Below are 25,108 nucleotides of genomic sequence, written 5' to 3'. Positions count from 1 at the left end.
CGAGCTTTCGTGGAACTAACTTACAGTTTTGCCATGCGGGTAAGGCAAGAATTTCTGACTTATTTCAACAGAATTCCCAGTTTGGATTCTGGCTCTGCCACTTGCCGGCTGGGTTATCAAATGAGTCAGTACATATAAAGTGCGGAGACAGTCCTACCACTCGCCAAGTGCTAGATTTTATTTACTTTTTAATGGAATGGTCAGGTCTCTATGAAGTACTTCTAAAATGTTACAATTAAAGTAATAACCTTAGGAGCTTAAGTGACTAGACTCAAGTTAGACTGGCTGCACACAGATCCCGCTCTCACAAATACAGAGTCTATAACCTTGGGTTATAGAATTAGTGTTATTTAATGGTTCAAAGTCCCAGTTTCTTCAGATGGGAAGTGGGATGATAAAGAATGGTACCTATGCATCCTCCTCATATGGTTATTTTGAGAGTTGCACGAGCTGATACAGGCTCTCAGCACGATGCCTGATATATAGCAAATACCCCATCAAGATTGCTGCTCTTGTCCTAAGCACTTATGGGACTGACTGCTCCCTCGACAAGGTGTCTGATACCCTAATACATTTTCTATCTGCTTTCTTCCGACAGCAGGGGGTTAGTTAGAAAGCAGGGAAAGAAAGGCCATCTTTCCTTTAAATGGGGACCACGATAAGAGACTGCCCAATAGAGAGTGTAAGACTCAGAACGGAACCCAGAACGTTCATGTTAGGTGTGTATGGCAATCATTCGTGTTCTAGCCTGGATTCACACAGGGCTTGCTGGGCTTGCACACTGGGCAAAAAGGCAGCTACAGTAGCACTTAAGCCTTTTTCATTCACAGTTTAGGCTGAGCTCTGTGAACAAAGGCCTTTCTCACACGCATTACAAGTGCCATAACAAAATGCAACAAAGAGCTTCCTCATACGCTATCTTCCACAATCCTCTAAAAAGTGCTTCCCGCTTAAAAACAGCTTTAAACTGATGGCCATTAGAAGTGATCCCGTGTTACATTCAGCACACAGCCACCCATTTTGGTTCCTAACCTAATAAAGCTTTGGCCAGACTGATTGAGACCTGTGGTTGCAGATGACACACCTCACAATAACAAACCCAGAAACTGGAGTCTGGACAAAATCATTCTCTAAAAACACTCCAGAAGTAAGAGGCCAGCTCCATCAACATCACTGTGACAAATAATGTAAAACAAACAGCTTCTTGTTTCTCAGTTTCCTCTCTACTGCAGGAAAACACCTGAATATATAAGGAGATTGTGGGAAGTTACGAGAAAAAAGATGAGGTTGGAAAAAAATAATCTGAAATCGAGGCCATCATCTTAACCACCAGGATAACTGTCTACCTGGACCCTACTTGTAATTTGAATGTGATCGCTCAAATGGCTTCCAGGTCACATCCAGAGATTCTCAATTCCTCATTACCCCTCCTGATGACTTCTCAGCAGCACATTTTATGACTCTGCTGGAGCGATACATGGAACACTGGAAAGGGTGCATTAATTGGTAGTTAAAGGGTAAGCTACAAAAATTAACCTGGGATTCCAGAGACGTTATTTAAGAAAACAAACAAAAACAAAATAAAAGAAAATAGAGAGGAGGGGTGATGAGGAAGGGGGGGGAGGAATGGAAGGAGAGAGAGAGTAAGACACTAGTACCTCCTTCTGCAGCATGCACCAGCAATCTATCCAGGAAGTATATATTGGGGAGTAAGGAGGGCATCCACCAGCAAGCCTGAAACAGGAAAAAAAAAAAAAAAAAAAAAAAAAGATTAGCTATTCAAATTAACATTTACAAAGCGTTCTCTCAAGAGTTCAATAAATCTTTGTCAAAATACTCTCTTACCTAGAAAGTTCCCCAAGAGACAATTTTAGCTCTAATGAAACAAATATTCAGAAAGGGAAAAAAGAGCAAGCATCCCAAAAGGATTTTCCTCCCTCATATTTAGGTTTTGAAACAGCAAGTAAACAGAAATGTCAACCAATTAGGCATTTTCTAAAACATCTGGGTTTTTAATTTGTGAACAAATATAATTCTAGAACACAGCAATTATAAAAGCAGGGCAAGGAGACTTAAAAGCTAAGTGATGTTCAACAGAGCCTAAATATGGCAACGAATCTAAACAGTGGTGACTACATACTTTACTCAGATATAACCCGTAATCTCTTCCTCCCTAAAAATCTGTCAGGGACAGTAATACCCTCAACTCATTCTTTTACTACGCTCTGGGTTAAGATGTGGCAGGTGCCCTACTGGGCACAAAACAACCAGAATGTGACATGACAGGAAGTATGATAACTATGCTCGAATCTCCACACAGCTATCTATTTGATACCCTGTTTGAAAACAGTGACACGTCTAACGGCATATGGCGCCAGGCACTGCACTGGAACTGTCCTGACTTAAAGAAAGAGGCAAAACTCCTGCCCAATGCGGTCGTTACTCGGCGTCCAGAAGCTGGAAATCGGTGGTGTCCACCACCGTACCCCCATCCATCCTTCTCAACCAACACAGTGAAAGGTTAAAAAACTTCCCATGAAAAAAAAGAAAGAAACTTTCTATGGACCAAATCTCCTACTTTTCTTTCTTTAAAACTTCCTTTTTCCATGAAGTCCCTAGGAAAGAAACTTACTTTCTCCATGAAGCCCCTACAAGCTGCCACTCAACCCCTGACATAACCTTTGTAAGTTTCATTAAAAGGAAGATAAAGACTTCAAATAAAGGAAAGATATAGAAATAGAGTCATTTGATCACAATCCCACCTTTTCAGAAGAGGACCTAAACTACAGGGAAGGGAATATTATCTGTAAGTACTTGAGAGATATTCTAACAGAGGATATGAGACGGCTGCTTACAATAAAACATACATTGATGCCACCGCTGGTACATGGGGCATACAGGGAAAAGATTTAGGAAACCTAGTAACGGCAACAACTGTACTTTTCCTCCCCAAATTTCTCCCTGGACTGCTCTGCCAGGCAGACATACAGGCAGCCAACTACTAGAATAAGAAATGCAGGGCACTTACCCACAGTTGTTGACAGCCATAAGATTAGAGACAAGCACAAAGGGATAGGTCAACATACTGGCAAAAAACTGTGAAGTGGTAAAAAGACAGCTAAGTTATTAGGTCATTCTGAATCTTTATTCTCTTCCTTCCTCTCCCTTAAAGCCCTAGCGCCACTGTGGGCAACACTCCACCACTAGCTTTGCTTTCTCAGTAGCTCACATTTTTGAGCCTGGAGATGCTTCCTCCTCTTAACATACCGATACACCCAACACTTTAACAAAAGGCCAGAAGGCATCCCGTACCGTGACAGAGTCCTCCTTCAAATAAAACTGAATTACATTATTTAAGAGAAAAAGTAAATGCAATCAAATACAATGAAGCATTTCAAAACACCCCTGAAGAAAGTAAGAAAACATGAGGTCCTTCCAAAAATGATGGAAGTTACTTCAGAAGTCAACTACTGGAAAACTCCACAGACTCAAGAGGGTGAAGTTGTCCAGTACAGGATCAGTGGGGTGCCGCGAGCAGGCCTGAGACTTGGGGGCACGGTGGCATAGACCAAACCATGTGGGCTTGTTAATGCCGCTCCTGTGACAAGGGGACCCTGGGTCATTCTCACCTCTGAGAAACATTAATGAACTTGAGAGACATTCCTGTGAGACATCTGTGATGACACGACCCAGATGAAATTGAAAAGAAAACAAAACACAACTAGAAGGTTAAGGGGGTTTTAAAAAACTCACTCCTGTGACAGCTTGGGAATAACTCTTCATTTCACTCATGGTGGAAACCTAAAACAGGAATAAAGCCTTTTCAGAATAAGAAAATTAAGATGATGCTAACAGCTAATTGTCCCCACTCATATCAATATATTCGATCTCTAAATTTTTAGTTTCTTTGACAGCCTAAAAATTAATTTTGAGATGAAAATATAAAATACTGACTGTGACCATAAAAAGGCAGTGAACTAAATCATCAACTTGATTCAACATTAAGAGACAAATTTGCATTAGACTACGATGGCTTAGGAACAAATGTGATAGACCCAGGATTTAAAAAAAAAAAAGAAAAGAAAAGTAACCTTTTCTGATGTCCTAGAAATCCAGTCCCTGGAAACTACATTTGTGGTACACCTGAGGGACAAGTCACTACCTCTACATACACCCAGCTGTGCACCAGATGCTGCAGAGACAAGTCTCCGTACTCTAGAAGTGGACAGCGTGGATTCAGTCCTCCCTCTGTGTGTGTTCTATTTCCCACTATGCTATGGGGCTGCCAGTGCACAGAGGCCCGCAGCTTCCAGGAAAGGCTAATTCTCAAAATTTCCCAGGCTGAGGTTTCTAAAAAGCCCAAACCAGGAGTCCCATTAACACTTCAGATTAGATGAAACACCATTAATATGCTATAAAACTGTCCTGCTTTGTACTGCCCTCCAAAATTATGTACCAATACAGATGTGATCTCCTTGCAGCACAGAGACAGGGCTAGATTTCTTAGGCTGACTCAGCCATACCCTAAGGACTTTTCAGGTGCATCTTTTCATGGTAAATAGCATAGGTCACTCCATCAGCCTTCGAAAAGTTGACTGATAATGTTTAGCTATATAATGATGAGTCTGGCACGTAATAAAGTGCCACCTTACTTTATCTTTTTTTTTTTTTTTTTTTTTTAAGCAGGCTCCATGCCAAATGTGAGGCTTGAACTCAAAACCCCAAGTCACATGCTGTACAGACTAAGCCAGCCAGGTGACCCACCACCTTACTTTAAAGCTACCCAAGCTGCCCAGTGAAATCAATAAAGTCAGCACCAGCACATCTCATCAAGATCACAACCTACCCCACTGTCCAGTGCATAGGTATTGACGAGGTAGGCCAGTGAGTTACAGAGCCACAAAGAAATGATGTCACCTAGGAGGCGAGGAATAAGACCCCTACATGAAAAACAATAAAAATAAGAGCCAAAAAATGTGATCAGTAAAAAGATAATCCACTCAATACAAACACTTCTCAAAGACAGATTTTAAAGTCTTCTAGAGAACTGAAAAGACACTGACTGCCAGAATCTAGTCCTAACTAGTTCATTCTACGTAATGTAACTATACTAGAGGCTAATCTCTAATGACTTTCCCATTTTCCCTTTTTTTTTTTTTAAAGGAGGCTCCACGCTGGGCATGGAGCCCAACACAGGGCTTGAACTCACGACCCTGAGATCAAGACCTGAGCTGAGATCAAGACTGAGACACTTAATGGATTGAGCCACCCAAGCAACCCAATTTCCATTTTTCAAATGCAGACCAGCTATACATCCTGGAGCTCTGGCCAATGGTTCATCTTACTATCAATAACTATAAGCAAGAGGGGACAAAAATGTGCCTGCTTCAGAGAAGAGACTTAAATATAGTTTTGGCTTGGGAATGCAAGCTGCTGCAGCCACTCTGGAAAACAGTATGGAGGTTCCTCAAGAAACTAAAAATAGAACTACCCTACGACCCAGCAACTGCACTACTAGGTATTTATCCAAAGAATACAGGTGTGCTGTTTCGAAGGGACACATGCACCCTAATGTTTATAGCAGCACTAACAACAATAGCCAAAGTATGGAAAGAGCCCAAATGTCCATCGATGGATGAATGGATAAAGATGATGTGGGATATATATACAATGGAGTATTACTCGGCAATCAAAAAGAATGAAATCTTGCCATTTGCAACTATGTGGATGGAACTGGAGGGTATTATGCTAAGTGAAATTAGTCAGTCAGAGAAAGACAAAAATCATATGACTTCACTCATATGAGGACTTTAAGAGACAAAACAGATGAACAGAAGGGAAGGGAAACAAAAATAATATAAAAACAGGGAGAGGGACAAAACAGAAGAGACTCCTAAATATGGAGAACTGAGAGTTACTGGAGGGGTTGTGGGAGGGGGCACTAAGGAATCTACTCCTGAAATCATTGGTGCACTATATGCTAACTAATTTGGATATAATTAAAAAAAAAAAAAAAGAATGTATGGGCGCCTGGGTGGCTCAGTCGGTTAAGCGTCTGACTTCAGCTCAGGTCACGATCTTGTGGTCCATGAGTTTGAGCCCTGCGTCGGGCTCTGTGCTGACAGTTCAGAGCCTGGAGCCTGCTTCAGACTCTGTGTCTCCCTCTCCCTCTGACCCTCCCGCTTCATGCTCTGTCTCTCTCTGTCTCAAAAATAAATAAACGTTAAAAAAAAAATAATAAAAAAGAATGCATAATAAGTGATTAGGAATAAAAAACATGTAAATCATAATAAATGAATAATAATTTTAAAAATACATATAATTTATAATTTTGGCTAAGGTATTTGATACTTAAATTCGACAGGGCCAAAAATGGCTACAAAATCACAAAACAAAACAAGAATGGCCCAGAGATAGATGAGGGATATCAAAAAACACATTCCCAGGGCCTGGGTGACCTAGGTGAGGCAGTATGCAATTGCAGGATGAACATTACCCCACAGACTGAAGACCGGGGTTCAAATGCCACTTCCACTACCTATCAGCTACGTGACCGGCAGCAAATGAAATTCCCAGAGCATCAACTTTTTTTCACCTCTATAATGAGAATAATAGTAACTACCCTGCCTATCTCCCAGGCGATTTGTTTGGTTTTACTTTTTTTTTTTTTTTCTTTAAAGTAGGCTCCGTGCCCAACGTGGGGCTTGGAACTCACAACCTTGAACTCAAGAGTCGTGTGCTCCACCACCTGAGGCAGTCAGGCGCCCCTCTCCCAGACTAGGATGCTCAAATAAAATCAGTGACATGGAAACCCTCTGAAAATGAAAAAGGACCATTTACAGTTTCTGTTGTTAACAGAAGAATGACAGTAGTAGTCTAAGTTCTTCTAAAGGAAATTCAAGGGAACGGATATAGCCTTGCAAAAACATGTTACTCACAGGATAAGGAAGATACATGTTAGGTAATTCTCCCATTTTTCAAAAATTAAGTTTCCCTAGTTTATCAACTGTACATCATTAGGAACTTATTATAAAGGTAGAAACTTGGAATAAATTTATTTGTTAAAACAAAATGAAAAAATCCCCCAAACAAAAAACAAAACCCTCTGATTTCCAGTGTTTTAGATGTCTGGAAGTAAAAGTCTGGGATCTTTACAAGAGAATTTAAGTCAGAGGGACCTTAATAGAGTTTAACATGAAGTAAACCCAGAGAGTACATTTTCTCCAGGGATTAAACAGTCATGTCCTTATTTTCATTAAAGCTTTCCATTCCCACAAATAATCACACACAAATCAACAATTTACTCACGCAAAAAATCCTAGGATGCCTTCTTCACGATAGATGGTTACTATGGAGTCATAAAGTCCACTAACGTACAGAAGATGGAAAGGCAAAAATACATGAAGATTATTTTGGAGCTACTAAAGAAAACGTTCAATTATCACTTTTGACAAGGTCAAATTTATATCCCACCCCCTTTTCTGCCACCCTCACTCTGTAAAGACAGTTGAATTCGGGACAGGTGTGGAGATATTACTACCTAGTTACATGGAGTCAGGGTGAATTTTGGCTTTAGTGTCTCTGCAACTTACTCTGAGATCTTGGGTAGCTTCTTAAACGTGCCCAGGCCATTTTCTTCTATTTTCCCTTTTCTGTGTGTGTGCATATCAAATGATATATCAACTTGATCAAAATGATATATCTAAGGCACCATAAAAATGGAAAGCACTTTTGACAGCTCAGAGCCTGGAGCCTGCAGCCTGCTTTGGATTCTGTGTCTCCCTCTCTCTCTCTGTTCCTCCCCTGCTCGCACTTTGTCTCTCTCTCTCTCAAAAATAAATAAAGATTAAAAAAAAAAAAAATGTAAAGCACTTCAACTGATCTCCTTGAATCCTTGGAAATAAAAACACTTACCAGTACTTGGATTCTCTGCCGATGAACTGTACCATAGATCTCAGAGTGATCACTGCAGAACACAGAGAAAAGATTTTTAAAACTACGTCGACATAAATTTTGATAGCCCTGAAAAAGAAAAAAAGTTTTTTCCACCTAAAGACACTTTGCTCTCTGGGTAAACTGGATAAGTGCCAAAGCAAGTAAGCAAACAAAAAACAAAAAACAAAAAACACACAGGCAAGGCACTTAAGTGAACTCCCACATCAATCTGTCTAAGCAGTTGGAGAGGAGAGATCATGCTCTAAAAAGTAAGGTCACAAATCAGATTTCAGTTACCAAGTGCAAACATACCGTGGAAGGGATGTGTGATGAGGGTAGCAGCAGAACGAGCCATCATCTCTCGAGTTGTCTAGAAACAATCAACACACACTTCTGAGATCTAAATAAATGACATTCAAATTCCTGTGAGAAGTAATGTGGGCGACAGGGCCCTCCTGCCCTGAACGTGATACTGTAACACACTGTCATCATCTCAGACCGCTCAGTCGTGGATTTCAACGTTCTGTTGGGGTTACTTCTCAAAACTGATGTGCAAAGCAGATTTCGGTTATCTTCTCGATTTTACAGATTGGGGGACCAAAAAAAGGCAAAAAGACAGGGAGGGTCACCAGCAAACGGTAACCAAGCTGGAAGAAAACTGTGAGGCCTGTGTTTTAGATTTTGAAGTCACTTTCTCACTATGAGTGATTTCACACTCTGATATCTACATTATTCAAATGTCAGGCTCTAGTTAATCTGTCCCAACACAACAACTCTGATTTGTTTTTCCACCACAACCATGTAACTGCAATATCTCAGAAATGCTATTTATCCTAGTTTATCTTTCTTGTCCAGGACTCTGCAAAGAAGTAGCAAAGAAAATTAAATTACAATACTTGGAGGTAGGTTGTAAATACACCAGGTCATTCGTTTATGCATTTAAACATTATCTTCAGTTATTTAGTTAAGACAGCCCTCATGGTACGGTAGTCCTGAGAAGAGCCTGTGGGACAGGATGGGCCAACTGAAGTTAAGAAAATACAAAATGTATATTAATACATGTTCCTCTATTTTTTAATAAAAGTAGAAACTTTATGGAAACAAAGTTGATTCATCTGATAGCTACACTTGTAGTAAGATTTGCTTTGGAATATATATTTTATTTATTATTTAAAACTAATTTCTTCCATTTATTTGAAAGAGAGAGATCATGTACATGTGGGAGTAGAGGAGAGGCAGAGGGAGGGAGAGTGGGGGGGTGGTGAGAGGGGTGGAAAGGGAGAGAGGGAGAGGGAGAGAGACAGAGAGAGAGGGAGGGAGAGAATGAATCCCAAGCAGGCTTCATGCTCAGCACAGGGATCCCTGGGATCCCTGGGATCATGATCTGAGCTGAAATCAAGAGATGGAAGTTCAACTGACAGAGCCACCCAGGTGCCCCTGGAATATATATTTTAGAAAGCAGCATTTGGGGCACCTGGGTGGCTCAGTCAGTTAAGCGTCTGACTTCAGCTCAGGTCATGATCTCGCGGTTCGTGGGTTTGAGTCCCACGTTGGGCTCTGTGCTGACAGCTCAGAGCCTGGAGCCTGCTTTAGATTCTGTGTCTCCCTCTCTATCTGCCCCTCCTCTGCTCTCGCTCTGTCTCTCAAAAATAAACAAACATTAAAAAAAATTTTTTTTTAAAAGAAAGCAGCATTTACGAGAAAATTGTAACCTCACTAAAAACAATTAGACAATGTGAAGACTAAGAAATCAAAGAGTACTTTTGAAAGCCATAAACATTAAGTCAGGTATGAAACAAACCCCTAAGGTAGGAGATGGGAAGAGGAAAATGGGTGTGAGGAACAATCCCCTAAGTCAGAATAACACTGTAAAAACTTTTATGGATAGAGGGGCATCTGGGTGGCTCAGTCCATTGAGGACTTTGGCTCAGGTCATGATCTCATGGCTTGTGAGTTTAAGCCCCACATCAGGCTCTGTGCTGACAGCTCAGAGCCTGGAGCCTGCTTCAGATTCTGTCTCTGTCTCTCTCTCTGCCTCCCCGCCCCTGTTCACACACTCTCTCTCTCTCAAATGTAAATAAACATTAAAAAAAAAAAAATGCTTTTCCAGAGAGATGGATAATATCCAATTCACAAAGGACCTGGCCACTAATTTAACACTGTGCCAGATGTTTACAACTCCATTAGAAAACTTTCAGGGAAAACCTCTTCAATTTTAAAGATGAGATGACCACAAAATTAGTTTCCTTCAAATGCATGCAATCCAAATAGCTTTTTTTTTTCTTTTTTATGATATCTATATAGAAAAGCCCAAATTAAATTGAAGGTCTGATTTCATTTGGAACAAACGCTGAACACACAGGCCTGATGATCCTAATTCCACAAAATGCCACACTGCATACACTGTGATTTTGGGAAATAGCACAGGACATAATTTGTCTCTTACCTCTTTGATAACTTGGTCGAAGGAAGGTGTGACTTCTTTTTGTACATTCCCAGGGCCTAAATCCTGGAAATCAATACGAAAGACAGGTATCTTGAAAGTTTTCTTTCTTTCTTTTTTTTTCTTTCTCTTTCCTTCCTTCCTTCCTTCCTTCCTTCCTTCCTTCCTTCCTTCTCTTTCTTTCTCTCTTTCTGTTTCTAATTTTTTTAAAGATTTTTTTTTTTTTAAGTAGTCTCTACATACCACACGGGGCTTGAACCTACAGCCCCAAGGTTAAGAGTTACATGTTCCACCAAATGAGCCAGCTAGGTGCCCCTATCTTGATGGTTTTAAATAAAACTGTTCCAACACCTGGCCACTCTGTACACCAACGCTCACTGAGATGAAAGGAAAACTGACTGCTTGTCCCTTCTCCTAAAGAGGACCAAAGAGCAATAATAATCTGCAAGGGAAATGGGCCACCCATGCATATAAATAGGCTCCAACATACCTCAACCTTGTCACATTCCTGGTAATGCTACAAAGGAAAAGAAAAGAAAGGATGATTAGGGCTGTCATAGTGTCATTGAGAGAGGACATAAAATGAAAGTAAAACAGTTTCTGGGTTTTTTTTTTGTTGAATATCTCCAATAATTTCTATTTCTATTATCAGTTGGAAGTAAGTGTCTCTAAGATATCTTATTACTAAGTTTAACATATTGGCCAGCTAGAGGAACAGGCAAATGCTCATGAAAACTCTCATCTAAGAGAAGAAATGGGTGCTTGGATGGCTCAGTCAGTTAATCATCTGACTCTTAATCTCAGCTCAGGTCTTGATCTCAGGGTTGTGAGTTCAAGCCTCAGTGTGGGGCCTACTCAAAAAAAATTTTTTTAAATAAATAAGTAAGTAAGTAAGTAAATAAATAAATAGATAGATAGATAAATAAATGAAACAGGACAACCAACCAAAACAGAAACCCAAGGGTATTATTTACTAAACATACATGTTTAGCAGAAATAAAGTGGTATAAACATACCCTAGGCCTAAGGTTATGGAAAAAGCCTCATGGCTTTTTCATGAAAAAGCAGAACCAATACCAAACAACCCAATTAAAAAATGGGCAGAGAATATGAATATACATTGTTCCGCACAAGATATACAGATGGCCAACAGGCAAATGAAAAGATTCTCAACATCACTCATCAGCAGGGAAATGCAAACCAAAATCACAATGAGATACCACCTCACATCAGTTATATTGGCTGTCAACAAAAAGAAATAACAGGTGTTAGAGATGATGTGGAGAAAAATGACCTGATTCTGTTGGTGGGAACGTCAACTAAGGCAGCCACCGTGGACAACAGTATGGACACTCCTCAAAAAGTTAAGAATAGAACTATCGGGGGTGCCTGGCCGGCTCAGTTGGTGGAGGATGAGACTCTTGATCTCAGGGTTGTGAGTTCAAGCCCCATGTTAGGGATAGAGATTAGTTAATAAAAAAACTTTTTTAAAGAACTACCATAGAAATCCAGCTATTTTACTTCTGGATTATCTGAAGAATATGAACACTAAATTGAAAAGATATACGCACCCTGACGTTTATAGCAGCATTATTTACAGTAGCCAAGATATAAAAACCTAAATGGCCATCGGTGGGATGAATGGATAAGGAAATTGTGGTATATGTACATAATGGAGTATATTGCTCAGCCATAAAAAAGAATGAATCTTGTCATTTGAGACATGGATGGACCTTCAGGGTACTAAGTTAAGTGAAATAAGTCAGAAAGAGAAAGACAAAAACTGCATTTCACTCACATGTGGAATTTAAACAAACAAACCAAACCAATTCATAGACACGAAGAACAGGTTACCAGAAGGGAAGGGGGATGGAAGATGAGTGAAATGGGCAAATGGGGTCAAATGTATGGTGATGGATGGTAACCAGACGATCACTCTGTAATGAACACAGATGTCGAATTATAATTTTGTACACCTGAAACATATGTTTTGTACCAATTTTATCTCACTTAAAAAAAAAGAAAGTAGTACCAATATCAAATTAGGGCAAGGCTCTTTTCTTCACTGCACAAAAGAACAGAGAATTGGTGCCAAGTCTGAAGAGCTAAAATCGCTTCACTTTTCCTTTTGTATCTGACTGTTTCTAAAACAGGCGAGAGAAGATTTTGTTCTCTTTTAGAGAACTTGAACACTGCCAAGGCTCAGACTAGATTGGAAGAGGAAATATTATTTGTGGGATACTTCAGGAATAGAAGATGGGCTAGGTGAAATAAAAGAAGCAGACAATTGAGTCACTAGTTATACCAGATTAAAAAACAGACAATACTTCCTATTAAAAAAAGATTTAAAAGAAAAATCAGAAGAAAGGGAGTAAATGTTAAGATTAAGCAATATGATGTTTTCGGGTCAAATTCCAAGTCTTTAGTTAAGAGTAATTCTAATGGTTTCAGGCGTATTTTAAAATTCTCACTCATGGGGCACCTGGGTGGCTCAGTCGGTTAAGCGTCTGACTTCGGCTCAGGTCATGATCTCACGGTTCGTGGGTTCAAGCCCCGCATTGGGCTCTGTGCTGACAGCTCAGAGCCTGGAGCCTGTTTCAGATTCTGTGTCTCCCTCTCTCTCTGCCCCTCCCCTGTTTACACTCTGTCTCTGTCTCAAAAATAAATAAACATTAAAAAAAAAAATTAAAAAAAATAAATAAAATAAAATTTTCACTCATTTCTAGGGGCGCCTGGGTGGCTCAGTCAGTTATGTGTCCGACTTCGGCTCAGGTCATGATCTCACGGTTTGTGAGTTCAAGCCCTGCATCCGGCTCTCTGCTGTCAGGGAAGAGCCCACTTGGGATTCTCTGTCCCCTTCTCTCTGCCCTTCCTCTGCTCTTTCTCAAAAAAAAAAAGAAACTTAAAATAAAAATTTCCTCTTGTCCTTTCTATACTATTCTGAACAGAATTTAATTTCATTCTGGTTCAAATATACAGAACTCTTTCTTATAAAAGGCTAACAGTTTCACCAACCCTGAACTGGTCTCTCTTCCTGATTGTATGGAGCTGCTTTTGATACTAAGTGTAGTACCAATCCCCTGTTATATTTCATTTGGCTACATGTGAAACATATATTCAGGGTACCTGATTACTGGGAGTTTATTACTTTCTGGAACATACAGGACCTTGTTCTCAAGTAGTACTTTCACTTTTGCTCTAAGTCTACACATGAAGCCCACTAGAGGACAGCTGTCTTTCCATATGTAAATCTCACTCGGGTAAGGGCAATACTTTCACTGAGCCCGGGGGAGGGTGTGGCTGGGAATGAAACACTAGTAATCAATCCACCAAAAATACCTGCCCATTAGGACTCCATTACTCTCACCCACGGGCTACCCACACTTTTCCACATTCAGCCCACAGGCATGACAACAAGAATAAGTATAAGGTGGAGCGCCTGGCTGGCTCAGTGGGTAGACCATGTAACTCTTCATCTTGGGGTCATGAGTTCAAGCCCCGCAATGGGAGTGGAGCTTACTTAAAAACATAACAAAAGAATAAGTGTAAAGAATAATAAAGTGGCTAAAGGGTGAAACAGCTTCCATGTGAGGAATCTACTGAAAACCTTTCCAACTCAAAAATCAGTGAAGGGTGAAGAGAATTTAAAATTGAAGCCAATTAGCATTCATACATGAAATTTAAGGAACAAAACAAATGGGTGCACCTGGGTGGCTCAGTTGGTTAAGCATCCGACTTTAGCTCAGGTCACGAACTCATGGTTCACGAGTTCAAGCCCCACACTGGGTTCTGTGCTAACAGCTCAGAGCCTGGAGCCTGCTTCGGATCCTGTCTCTCTCTCTCTCTCTCTGCCCCTCCCCTGCTCGTACTGTCTCTCTCTCTCAAAAATAAATAAAACATTAAAAAAAAAATGATCATGGGGGAAAAAAAAGAGGCAAACCAGGAAACAGACTCTTTACAGAGAACACACTGATAGATACTAGAGGGGAGGTGGGCGGGGTGGGGGATGGGTGAAATAGGTGATGGGGACTAAGGGGGGGCACTTGTGATAAGCAGAGGGCGATTTAAGGAAGTGTTGAATCACTACACCGTACACCCAAAACTAATATTACACTGTATGTTAACTAATTGGAATTTAAATAAAAACTTTAAAAAAAATGAAATCGAAGCCAATTAGATCATGAAACTAACAAAATCAAGACATGGTCATCAGATGATAAAACATTAGAACTGGGGTAATGTGAAAGCCTACAAAAGTAAATGAAGGATTGTGCCCAGTACTATTTAAATAAGCAGTTAGTGGGGCGTCTGGGTGGCTCAGCTGGTTAAGTGTCAGACTTCAGATCTCTGGCTTTCTTAAAATCAAATGCCTCAGATACAGATAGCCAAAGTTCCACCTCTTACCTCTTCCCCTACTTCCCCAAAATTTCTACAGCCCTGCAGTTGACATGGACCTTGGTGGTTAAAAATTTTTTTTTTTTAATTTATTTAACATTAACACATTTGCAGAAACAGTGCACAAAATATAAATGATGGAATAAATAATCACATGACAAATATCCACATAGCCATGATCCAGGTCAAGGAAAATCATTTCCATTACCCCCAAATGTCATGCATGGTCCCTTTTCCCTTCCCTCTTCCCACAGATAACCACTATCCTGACTTTTATGTTTATCTTGCTAAGTTTTTTAAGAAAATAAGTTTGTGGGGCACTTGGCTGGCTCAACAGGTAGAGCATGCGACTCCTGATCTCAGGGTTGTGAGTTTAAGACCCACATTGGGCACACAGCTTACTTTAAAATATAAATCAATAAAAAAACCTTTTAAACATAAATACATAAAAAATAAGTTTGTAACAGAAAACATTTTACTAGGGGTAATGATAAGAAAAAAATAACTTCAGAAAGAAATATGTATGTTTTAATCAGCCTCCTTCCTCCTTCAAAGAAATCAAATGAGCTATGCAGGAGATCGAATAATTGCATTCATTTTCTTCTCAGAATGACTGATTCACAGGACGAAGTTTGTGTAGATCAAAGTCAAATGCTTCATTTTATACAAATTCCCCTTGCGTCCCAGGAAAGAATTAAGAATGGGTATTTGGGGGCACCTGCGTGGCTCAGTCGGTTAAGTGTCTGACTCATGACACTGGCTCAGGTCATGATCTCACAGTTTGTGAGATGGATCCCTGCGTTGGCTCGGCTGACAGCTCCGAGCCTGCTTGGGATTCTCTCTCTTTCTCTCTCTCTCTCTCTCTCTCTCTCTCTCTCTCTCTCGGCTGACAGCTCCGAGCCTGCTTGGGATTCCCTCCCTCTCTCTCTCTCTCTCTCTCTCTCTCTCTCTCTCTCTCTCCCTCTCTCCCTCCCTCCCTCCCTCCCTCCCTCTCTGTCCCTCCCCCACTTGTGCATACATTTTCTCTTTCTCAAAAATAAATAAATTTTTAAAAAGAAAAAAAAATGGATATTTGAAGAAAATGTTTTCAAGAGGAAGAAAGATCACGGTCATAAATATATCTTTAAAACTGCTCTTGGGGCACCTGGGTGGCTCAGTCAGTTGAGCATCCAACTTCAGCTCAGGTCATGATCTCCTTGTTCTTGAGTTCAAGCCCCGCATTGGGCTCACTGCTGTCAACCTGTCAGCACAGAGCCTGCTTTGGATCCTCTACCCGCCTCTCTCTGTCCCTCCCTCACTTGTGTTCTCCCCCCAAAAGTAAACAATTATTAAAAAAAACAAAAAGCAAAAATAACCCTGCTCTTGGTCAGTAGAACAAACTGCATAAAAGGTAATCTAAATCTTTGGGAAGATGAACTGATGTTCTTACCTGTAAAACTTTACCATGGACCACGGTCCCAAGGACTCCTGAGCACAGTCTTGGAGTTAAGCCTGTGAACAACCCACGCTTCCCGTCAATGCTGGCAATGTGCTGAGCTAAGAACACAAGTCAGAGATTTAAATTCCAGCTGAAAGAAATAGTTACATAGAAATTTCATGTCAACAGGCTTTCTATATCTTCTTTCCATACCTCCTGCCTACCTATCATCATCCTCAATGTCCTCCAATTCCAAATAAATCAAAAACACTTACCATAACAAAACAGACCAGGAAGCTGACATACTTGCCGCCCAAAAATATTTCGTCCTATTGTTGGAGGAAGAGGCTCATATCCCACCTTTAAAAACAATAGGATGTATCAATACTAAGCAATATTCCCCAAAATACCTTGGTTGTAAAGTTATAATTTTTAACCTCAGTTAAAATACAGCATATGTTTTCCGAGGCAATGATGAAGTATCATCCTTGTCAGTTTCTTATTCCCTCAACTGATAACACTAGTTTCAATGAACTCCAAGCTTCCTTTTGTTTGGTTCAAATTCTACAAAGTAAGCCATGTAGCTGAGCTGGACTAGTATCAAATTGAAAACAGAGTAAGGGAACTTTTGTGTTAGGAAAGCTACAGTTTACTGAGGCTCAAAAATATTTTCTAAAGAAAATCTAACACATTTTAAATACAGTAATCTCCATGCCCAACGTGGGGCTTAAACTCACAACTGGGAGATCAAGAGTTGCATGCTATACCAACTAAGCCAGCTACGCTCTCCAAACACATTTTTTATATTTGGACAAAACAGAAGACTAAGCCAGTATCCACTATGGATTTGGCTATCAAGATGAAACACTCAAAAGGCAAATGCAGATACGGTTGGATAAGTCATGTGGGAAATGATTATAAGCTAAATCCATGTTAAACAAGCTGATTGTCATTAATAATCTAATGAAGACCATTTTAGAGTTAATGATTATCATTTTATTTCTACAATATATTCAGCATTCTTAGTGCTAAAGAGAAAGTTGAGAGAACGAATGCCATAGGACTTGGTTTTGACTCGTTATTGCTGTGATTCTTAACCTGTTCAATTAACTCCTGACTGAGCTCCCTCAAAGTGCTACCATACAACTATTTTTAAAACAGTATTCGGGGGGCACCTGGGTGGCTCAGTCAGCTAAGCATCTGACTTCAGCTCAGGTCATGATCTCGTGGTTCATGGGTTCCAGCCTCGCATCAGACTCTATGCTGACGGTGCGGAGTCTGCTTGGGATTCTCCCTCTCTCTCTCTCTCTCCCTCTCTCCCTGCTCCTCTCCCACTGTCTCTCAAAATAAATAAATAAACTAAAAAAATAAATAAATAAAGCTGAGTATTTGGAAATTTCACCAAAACCCTTAAAGACACTTGGCAACACACAGAAGTTAAGTAATCAGGGCTGAGGATATTAAAATTTTTGAGACAAGAGCTCTAGACGTCACTAAAAAAACACTGTCTCCTGAAGAAGTACTGAGCTCATAGCAGATTTACTGCAAAATGTCATCTCAAGACACTATTTAGCTACAAATGTGCCAATTCTGTTTTAGATGTCATAGCACATTTCAATCAAAATCTTTGTTCTTAGTTAAAATAATTTACTTTATAATAGCCTTTTACGTACGGAATCTGAATCCACGTGGGTCAGCCAAGCAACACATAATACGGAGTAGCATCAACTCAATAGTAAGAAATGTGGCCCTCCTTAGGGTCTTGCATGTTTCTGACAGAAAGGCAGATGGCAAGGACAGGGGTTCTAATCACTGCTCCCTTCCTTGGAATAATGCATGACATAATTATGTCAACTCTCAACAAGAGTTTAAAAAAATGAATGACATGCCCATCACAGGGAATTCTAGAAAGGCAACTGAAAACACTATCAAATAGTGTACCATCAGTTAAAACCTGGGTTACTTGCCTGCGAATGTAAAATGTCACTTAAGGATTATTTCACAGTAGATTAGCAACTAATATATATGCTTCAACTCTTTCATCTGAACTATTCCAAGCTCAGACAGATGTGGTTTCCACTGTCATGAGTCACAAGGGCTGCTCTTGGGAGAGTGCTCAGTGAGCTCAGTGAATCCTCTCACTTCTGAATGAGTTCCTTGTGTTTACCTGGGTATCTGGTGCTAAATCTCAGAAGAGTAACAGTAGCAAAGAAAAAAGAAGAAAAAAAAACGCTAATCAAGTGTTGGCTCCCCTTTAATATCAAATTTGTCTTTAATATATTTAATGTCTTGCGTTCGGGCTGGGGGAGGAGGTGAATGCTAATTTCAGAGGGGTATGCAGGGAGGGTTGGGAAGCTCTTGGTGGCAACTGGCCAGTATCAACCTCAGGGATGAAAAAACAAAGTTCACCGGGCAGGGCAGGACGGCAGTTGGCTATGGGGAAAGGATCGGGCCTCCCCGCCTTCCCCAGGAAGGAAGCGAGACCTGGGGAAGGCCCATGGGCAGTGGAAGAGGCGCGGGCAGTGGAAGCTGTCCCTGCGGGGAAGGAAGGGACAGCAGGGAAAAAGCAGCATCTCAGGGGACTGAAGGCCCGGGAAGGCTGGAGCCGATCGCCAAGCGCGGAGGGCAGCGGCGACTAAACAAGGCGCCGGGCGGGGAAAGGGATGGCGACGACTCATACCTGGATGAGCACCTTCACGTACATGAGCGGCTGGGACAGGATGGTGAGGCCGGAGCCCAGGAGCACCTGACTGGCTGCGTCCGCCATGATGGCACCCGCGGACGGACAGACAGACCAAGCCACCAAGCGACCGAGCCGCTCCCGTATCACGTGCCAGGGCCGCCAGCTTCACTGGCCCGCCCGCGGCGCGCGCACACACGCACACACCGGCGCGCGCCTCTCCGCCCAGTCCCCGCCCACCACCCCTCCCGGAGAAACGGCAGGCGCTCGCGAGCCAGCGCAGGGGTCGGGGCGGGGCTTACAGTCCAGGGGCGCATGCGTTTTGTAGTGGGATCCGCGCCCTCCACTAAGGAAGGCAGTTTCATTTGCGCTTGCGCAGGCTGGGAGCCTCGGTAGGAGAAGAATGGGCGTGGCAGTGGGGCGTCAGTGACCCTGACGACAAAGGCAAGGTCAGAGGAATAAAAGAATTGGAGAGTTCTCTGTTATGCTTTGCCTGGACAGTTGCACTTTGGGCTGAAAGAGCGGTCCTAGGCTGGCCGACTCCATTTTGTTCTGTGTCCTCCATCTTGAGTGACTATGTCCCCGACATGGCCCCCTTTTCTGGGAAAACCCGCAGAAAGAAATTCCTGCTCACTCGCTAAAACCCCCTCCCCTTGAGTAACTTCCCGCTCACCCGTCCAAACTTCCCATACAAACCATGCCCGGCAACCTGCACAACGGGACTCTGATCCTTCCCCAGCCAATCAGCTAAGGCCACGACCATCACCCCACCAACTGCCCCTAGACCCCTATAAACCCTTGTGCTTTTGAAACTCTCTCTCTGGCATCTCACCGCTGCGTCGGTGCAGGTAGGAGATTGAGCTCGAGCTAGCTCAAATGAAGGTTCCTTGCTTTTGCATCAGACTCGGCTCCCTGGTGGTCTTTGGGGATCGTGAATTCTGGGCATAACATTTGGGAGCTCCTCCGGGATCCCCAAGACTCCCGAGGGACCCTCCCCCCCCCCCCCCCCAACCCAGAGAGCCTGACTGGCCACGGTTAGTGTCTGTCCGTTCCCTGTCTCTTCTGTGTGAGCTCATTTCTGAAATTCTGGTAGTGCCTGGCGTGGTCTATTCTGCCCCTGCGAGCCACCGGACCCCCAGACACAAAGGGGAATCAGCCCTATCACTATTGGCCTTTCACCACTAGTGACCTCTACAATTGGAAAGTTCAGAATCCTAAGTTTTCCGAGAAACCTGCAGGGCTTATTGATTTATTAGACTCTGTTCTTTTTATCTATCAGCCCACGTGGGATGATTGCCAGCAGCTTTTGCAGGTCCTGTTCACAACCGAGGAAACAAAAAGAATCCTCAATGAGGCCCGAAAACTAGTTTCGGGCACGGACGGGAATCCCACCACCGACCAGGCTCAGATAGATGCCTCCTTCTCCTTAACTCGGCCCAAGTGGGATTTCAACACGGCAGAAGGTAAGGAGAGGCTCCGGGTCTACCGCCACACTCTAATGGGGGGGGGGGGGGGTTTCCGAATGGCTGCTAGGAAGCCAACCAATTTGGCCAAGGTAGGAAATGTGCAACAGGAAAAAGATGAATCTCCGGCTGCCTTTTTAGAACGGATCATGGAGGCATTCCGTACTTATACTCCCATGGATCCAGAGGCTCCAGAAAGCAAGGCAGCTGTTATCATGTCCTTTGTAAACCAATCGGCCATAGACATTAGAAAAAATTACAGAAAATAGATAGACTAGGAGAAAAAAAGTCTGCAGGACTTACTGGTAGTAGCCGAAAAGGTATATAATAACCGGGAGCCTCCTGAGGATAAGTAGGCTCGCGCCATGGCGGCTGCCAGCAGTAAGCAGACTTGAGACCTGGCCCGAATACTACTAGCTACCACTGCTGACTCCCCCGAGGAACAAGACCTCCATCTCCGGCAGCTGGCGGACGACTCAAGAGGAGGTAAAGGAACCACCAAGGGGGGGGAAGCAGAGGCTGCAGAAAGATCAGTGCGCATACTGCAAGGAGATAGGGCATTGGGCCCGAGATTGTCCAAAAAGGCCGGCAGGAAGGGAAGCAAGACTGATTGAGTAAAAGTCTTAGAGCTAGATGAACTGAGTGATTAGGGGAGTCGGGGTTCAGACCCTCTCCCCGAGCCCAGGGTAACTCTTAAAGTGGAGGGGACCCCTGTTGACTTCCTTGTCGACACTGGAGCGCAACATTCGGTCCTCCGCACCCCACAAGGAAAACTAGCCAGCAAGAAGTCCTGGGTACAAGGGGCAACTGGTATGAGCCAGTATTCATGGACTACCCGAAGAACGGTAGATTTGGGGATTGACCCACTCCTTTATGGTAATACCAGAATGCCCCTACCCGCTGTTAGGACGGGACTTACTGACCAAGATTGGAGCTCAGATAACTTTCAGACAAGGGGGGGCCTCAGGTCACTGATGGCAAGGGCCACCCCATCCAGGTCCTGACCATAAAACTAGAGGATGAATACAGCTTCCACCAGGAGGTGCTCCCGAGAGAGGATAATATAGACAGATGGCTATAAGAATTCCCCTCAGTTTGGGCAGAGATGGGGGGGTGGGGTGGGGGAATAGGACTAGCCACCCACAGGACCCTGGTCCTGGTAGAGCTCAAGCCAGGAGAAGGTCCCGTAAGGATCAAACAATACCCCATGTCTCAGGAGGCCCAGAAGGGGATCCAGCCACACATCCAGAGACTATGAAGCCTAAGGGTACTAGTTCCTTGCCAGTCTGCCTGGAACACCCCCCTACTGCCGGTCAAAAAGCCTCACACAAATGACTATCAACCGGTACAAGACCTCCGGGAAGTAAATAAGAGGGTCACGGACATACACCCAGCTGTTCCCAACCCACATACTCTCTTGAGCTCCTTGGCACCCTCCAGGGTCTGGTATACTGTATTAGATTTAAAGGACGCCTTCTTCAGTCTGCCGCTGGCACCCCAAAGCCAACCCTTGTTCGCCTTCAAGTGGCATGATCCAGAGGAGGGCTACAGCGGGCAACTCACCTGGACATGGCTGCCTCAGGGGTTCAAAAATTCTCCCGCCATCTTCGACGAGGCACTACACGAGGACCTGGGTGAGTACAGAAAGGAGCACCCTGGCCTCACCCTCCTACAGTATGTAGATGACATCCTGATTGCTGCCGACACGGCCGACTGCGAGCAAGGGACCCAGGACCTGCTGGCTACCCTGGGGGCCTTAGGGTACCGGGCATCTGCGAAAAAGGCTCAGATATGCAGGGAGAGGGTAAGTTACCTGGGATACATCCTGGAGGGCGGACAGCGGCGGTTATCAGATGCCAGAAAAGAATCTGTCCTGAAGATCCCTACTCCCACCTCCCGAAGGGAAGTAAGGGAATTCCTAGGATCGGCCAGTTACTGCCGCCTCTGGATCCCGGGTTTTGCTGAGATCGCCAGGCCCCTATATGAAGCTACCAAAGAGGGAAAAACATTTGAATCGACTGAAAAAGAGGAAACTGCCTTTAATTAGTTGAAAAAGGCCCTCCTAGATGCCCCAGCCCTGGGCTTGCCAGACATTATGAAGCCCTTCCACCTCTTTGTAGATGAACACAAGGGAATAGCAAAAGGGGTTCTAACTCAAGCCTTAGGCCCCTGGAACCACCCGGTGGCTTACCTGTCCAAGAAGCTAGACCCAGTGGCTGCCGGCTGGCTGCCATGCCTAAGAATTATTGCGGCGACAGCACTCCTTGTCAAGGATGCAGACAAACTGACCCTAGGACATCAGATCTGGATCATGACCCCACACGCCATTGAAGGGGTCCTGAAACAGCCTCCTGATAGATGGATGAGCAACACACATGTGACTCATTACCAGAGCCTCCTACTCAACCCTCCACGGGTGCGGTTCCACCCCAGTGCGGCCCTCAATCCTGCAACTCTGCTGCCCGACCCTGACCTAGGTGCTCCACTACATGATTGTGCAGGGATCCTGGAGCAAGTACATGGATTCCGGACGGACCTGACCGACCGGGCCCCTCCCTGATGCCGAGGCTACTTGGTTCACTGATGGCAGCAGCTTTGTGCGGGACGGACACAGGTATGTGGGTACAGCGGTAGTCACTGAAACGGACACCATATGGGCGGAGGCTCTACCCTCCGGAACGTCAGCCCAGCAAGCAGAGCTCGTCGCCCTCACCAAGGCGCTGACACTGGGAGCTGGAAAACGGCTTAACATCTACACACACAGCCGTTATGTGTTTGCCACAGCTCATATTCATGGGGCAATTTATCAGGAGAGGGGGTTACTAACGGCAGAAGGACGGACTATAAAAAATAAGCAGGAGATATTTGACCTGCTTACGGCCTTATGGCTTCCTGCCAAGCTGGCCATTATCCACTGCCAAGGGCACCAGAAAACTGATAACCCGGTAGCTAGAGGTAATCGAAAGGCTGACCAGGCAGCCAAGGCAGTAGGCCTTACTTCAGTTCCCACCATGACCATACAACTACTGGACCCGGGAGAACCAGTTTTACCAGACCAGCCCAAATACTCCCAGGAGGAGTTACAGCAGATCAAGAAACTCCCCATGGCCCAGGAGATAAAGGGATGGTGGTATACACCTACAAGGAGCTCGTGCTGCCAGACCGGCTCGGAGTCTCAGTATCAGAGCACATGCATCGGTCTACTCACACGGGGGCCCGAAAATTAAAAGACTTAATCCGACATGCTGGAATCAAGATTCACCAACAGGACACCAAAATAGAGCAAGTTGTATGTGCCTGCAAGACCTGCCAACTCACCAACTCGAGAGCCACATCAAATAAAAAAGGAAGCAGGCTCAGAGGCACCAGACCGGGAGCCCAAATGGGAGGTCGACTTCAATGAAGTTAAACCAGGAAAGTATGGTTATAAATATCTTTTAGTATTTACAGACACCTTCTCTGGCTGTGTGGAGGCATACCCAACCAAGCATGAAACGGGGCCAGCTCTTATCTTGCAGGTAAAGCAGGCAGTAGCCAAGGCTGTGGGGGGAAATTACATTGTGCTTATAGGCCCCAGAGCTCAGGATAGGTAGAAAGAATGAATACAACCCTAAAAGAGACCCTTACCAAATTAACCATGGAGACTGGCGAGGACTGGGTGACTCTCCTACCGTACGCCCTTTGCCGGGTTAGGAACACTCCTTACACCCTGGGTTTTACTCCCTACGAGATCACGTTTGGCAGGCCACCCCCTATTATTCCCAACCTTTGAGCTGAACTTCTTGCTGAGTTTAAAGATCAAGAACTTTTTCTTTCCTTGAGAGGGCTCCAGAAGGCGCACGAGGACATTTGGCCGCGCCTCCGTGCCATCTACGAGGCCGGCCCAACCCTGACACCTCACCAGTACAGGTCGGGAGACTGGGTCTACGTCAAGAGGCACCGGCAAGAGACCCTCGAGCCGCGCTGGAAGGGACCCTACATCGTGGTGCTGACAACCCCCACCGCTCTCAAAGTAGACGGTATCGCGACCTGGGTCCATCACACCCACGTTCGGCCAGCGGACCCCCCCCCCCCCCCATGATCCGGAAGGACTTCGTCACACAATGGGCCGTCAATCAGGATCAACACAACCTGCTCAAGCTCAAGCTATAGCGCATTTGACCCACCTGATATTGGTAACTCTGTTAACTCTGCTTGTCATTGCTCATGCTGCTGGGAGTCCCCACGCCCCCCAAAACATTACCTGGCAGATCGTAGACACCAGCTCAGGGACAATACTTAATCAGACATCCCAGACCCACCCTAGAGACACATGGTTCCCGGAATTACGAGTAGACTTAGAAAGCCTGTTTCCCCCTTATACCGGCCACCCCAGGGTTGATACCACAGGGTTCAGGCGACAAGACTTTCACTTCTATGTCTGTCCCGGTGGAAAAGACCATGGGGACACTTGTGGGGATGCGGCAGACTACTTCTGCGCCTCTTGGTCATGTGTCACCACTGGACACATCTGGTGGACCCCACCACGCACCGGAGATCTCATCGTGGTAACACGGCCCAGTGGCCCCCGACCACCATATGTCTCGGGCCATGGTAATCCTGTGTCAATATCTTTCACAGAACAAGGAAAAAATGCAACAGGGTGGGAAGCTGGAAAAACCTGGGGGGTCAGGCTTTATGACAAGGTCAGACTTGGGCCTAGAGATAAAGGAATGTTATTTACCCTCCGAATGCAAGCAACCCCCCTTGCCCAGCAGTCGCCCACAGGGGTAGGA

General features: G+C 44.0%; 2 protein-coding genes across 5 annotated transcripts in view; one reads left to right on the top strand and one right to left on the bottom strand.

Moving 5' to 3' along the window:
- The window catches only part of MTCH2 (mitochondrial carrier 2), a 37,643-nt gene extending 18,559 nt beyond the window's left edge, over positions 1 to 19,084 (bottom strand). Inside the window, exons 1-12 of one of the 4 annotated variants that reach the window (XM_078433470.2) lie at positions 18,871 to 19,081; positions 16,466 to 16,550; positions 16,203 to 16,309; positions 10,869 to 10,895; positions 10,382 to 10,444; positions 8,248 to 8,305; positions 7,915 to 7,966; positions 7,309 to 7,368; positions 4,847 to 4,940; positions 3,754 to 3,801; positions 3,029 to 3,096; positions 1,659 to 1,734 (exon numbers count right to left, since the gene is read on the bottom strand). In XM_078433470.2, coding sequence (XP_078289596.1) covers positions 1,659 to 1,734; positions 3,029 to 3,096; positions 3,754 to 3,801; positions 4,847 to 4,940; positions 7,309 to 7,368; positions 7,915 to 7,966; positions 8,248 to 8,305; positions 10,382 to 10,444; positions 10,869 to 10,895; positions 16,203 to 16,309; positions 16,466 to 16,550; positions 18,871 to 18,957 — 825 coding nt within the window. In that variant the 5' untranslated portion in view covers positions 18,958 to 19,081. Of the gene's footprint in view, positions 1 to 1,658; positions 1,735 to 3,028; positions 3,097 to 3,753; positions 3,802 to 4,846; positions 4,941 to 7,308; positions 7,369 to 7,914; positions 7,967 to 8,247; positions 8,306 to 10,381; positions 10,445 to 10,868; positions 10,896 to 16,202; positions 16,310 to 16,465; positions 16,551 to 18,870 lie in introns of all 4 variants that reach the window. The other 3 variants (XM_060606669.3, XM_078433471.2, XM_060606670.3) reach the window with 3 other exon arrangements.
- FAM180B (family with sequence similarity 180 member B) overlaps positions 1 to 25,108 on the top strand; it is a 336,925-nt gene that overhangs the window by 26,045 nt on the left and 285,772 nt on the right. The gene's annotated exons all lie outside the window — the stretch shown is intronic.

The sequence above is a fragment of the Panthera onca genome, chromosome D1 (genome assembly GCF_046562875.1).
Source record: "Panthera onca isolate mPanOnc1 chromosome D1, mPanOnc1 haplotype 2, whole genome shotgun sequence".
NCBI classification, from domain to species: Eukaryota; Metazoa; Chordata; class Mammalia; order Carnivora; family Felidae; genus Panthera; species Panthera onca.
Note: the sequence above shows the minus strand (reverse complement) of the source record. Positions and strands in the feature narration are given on the sequence as shown.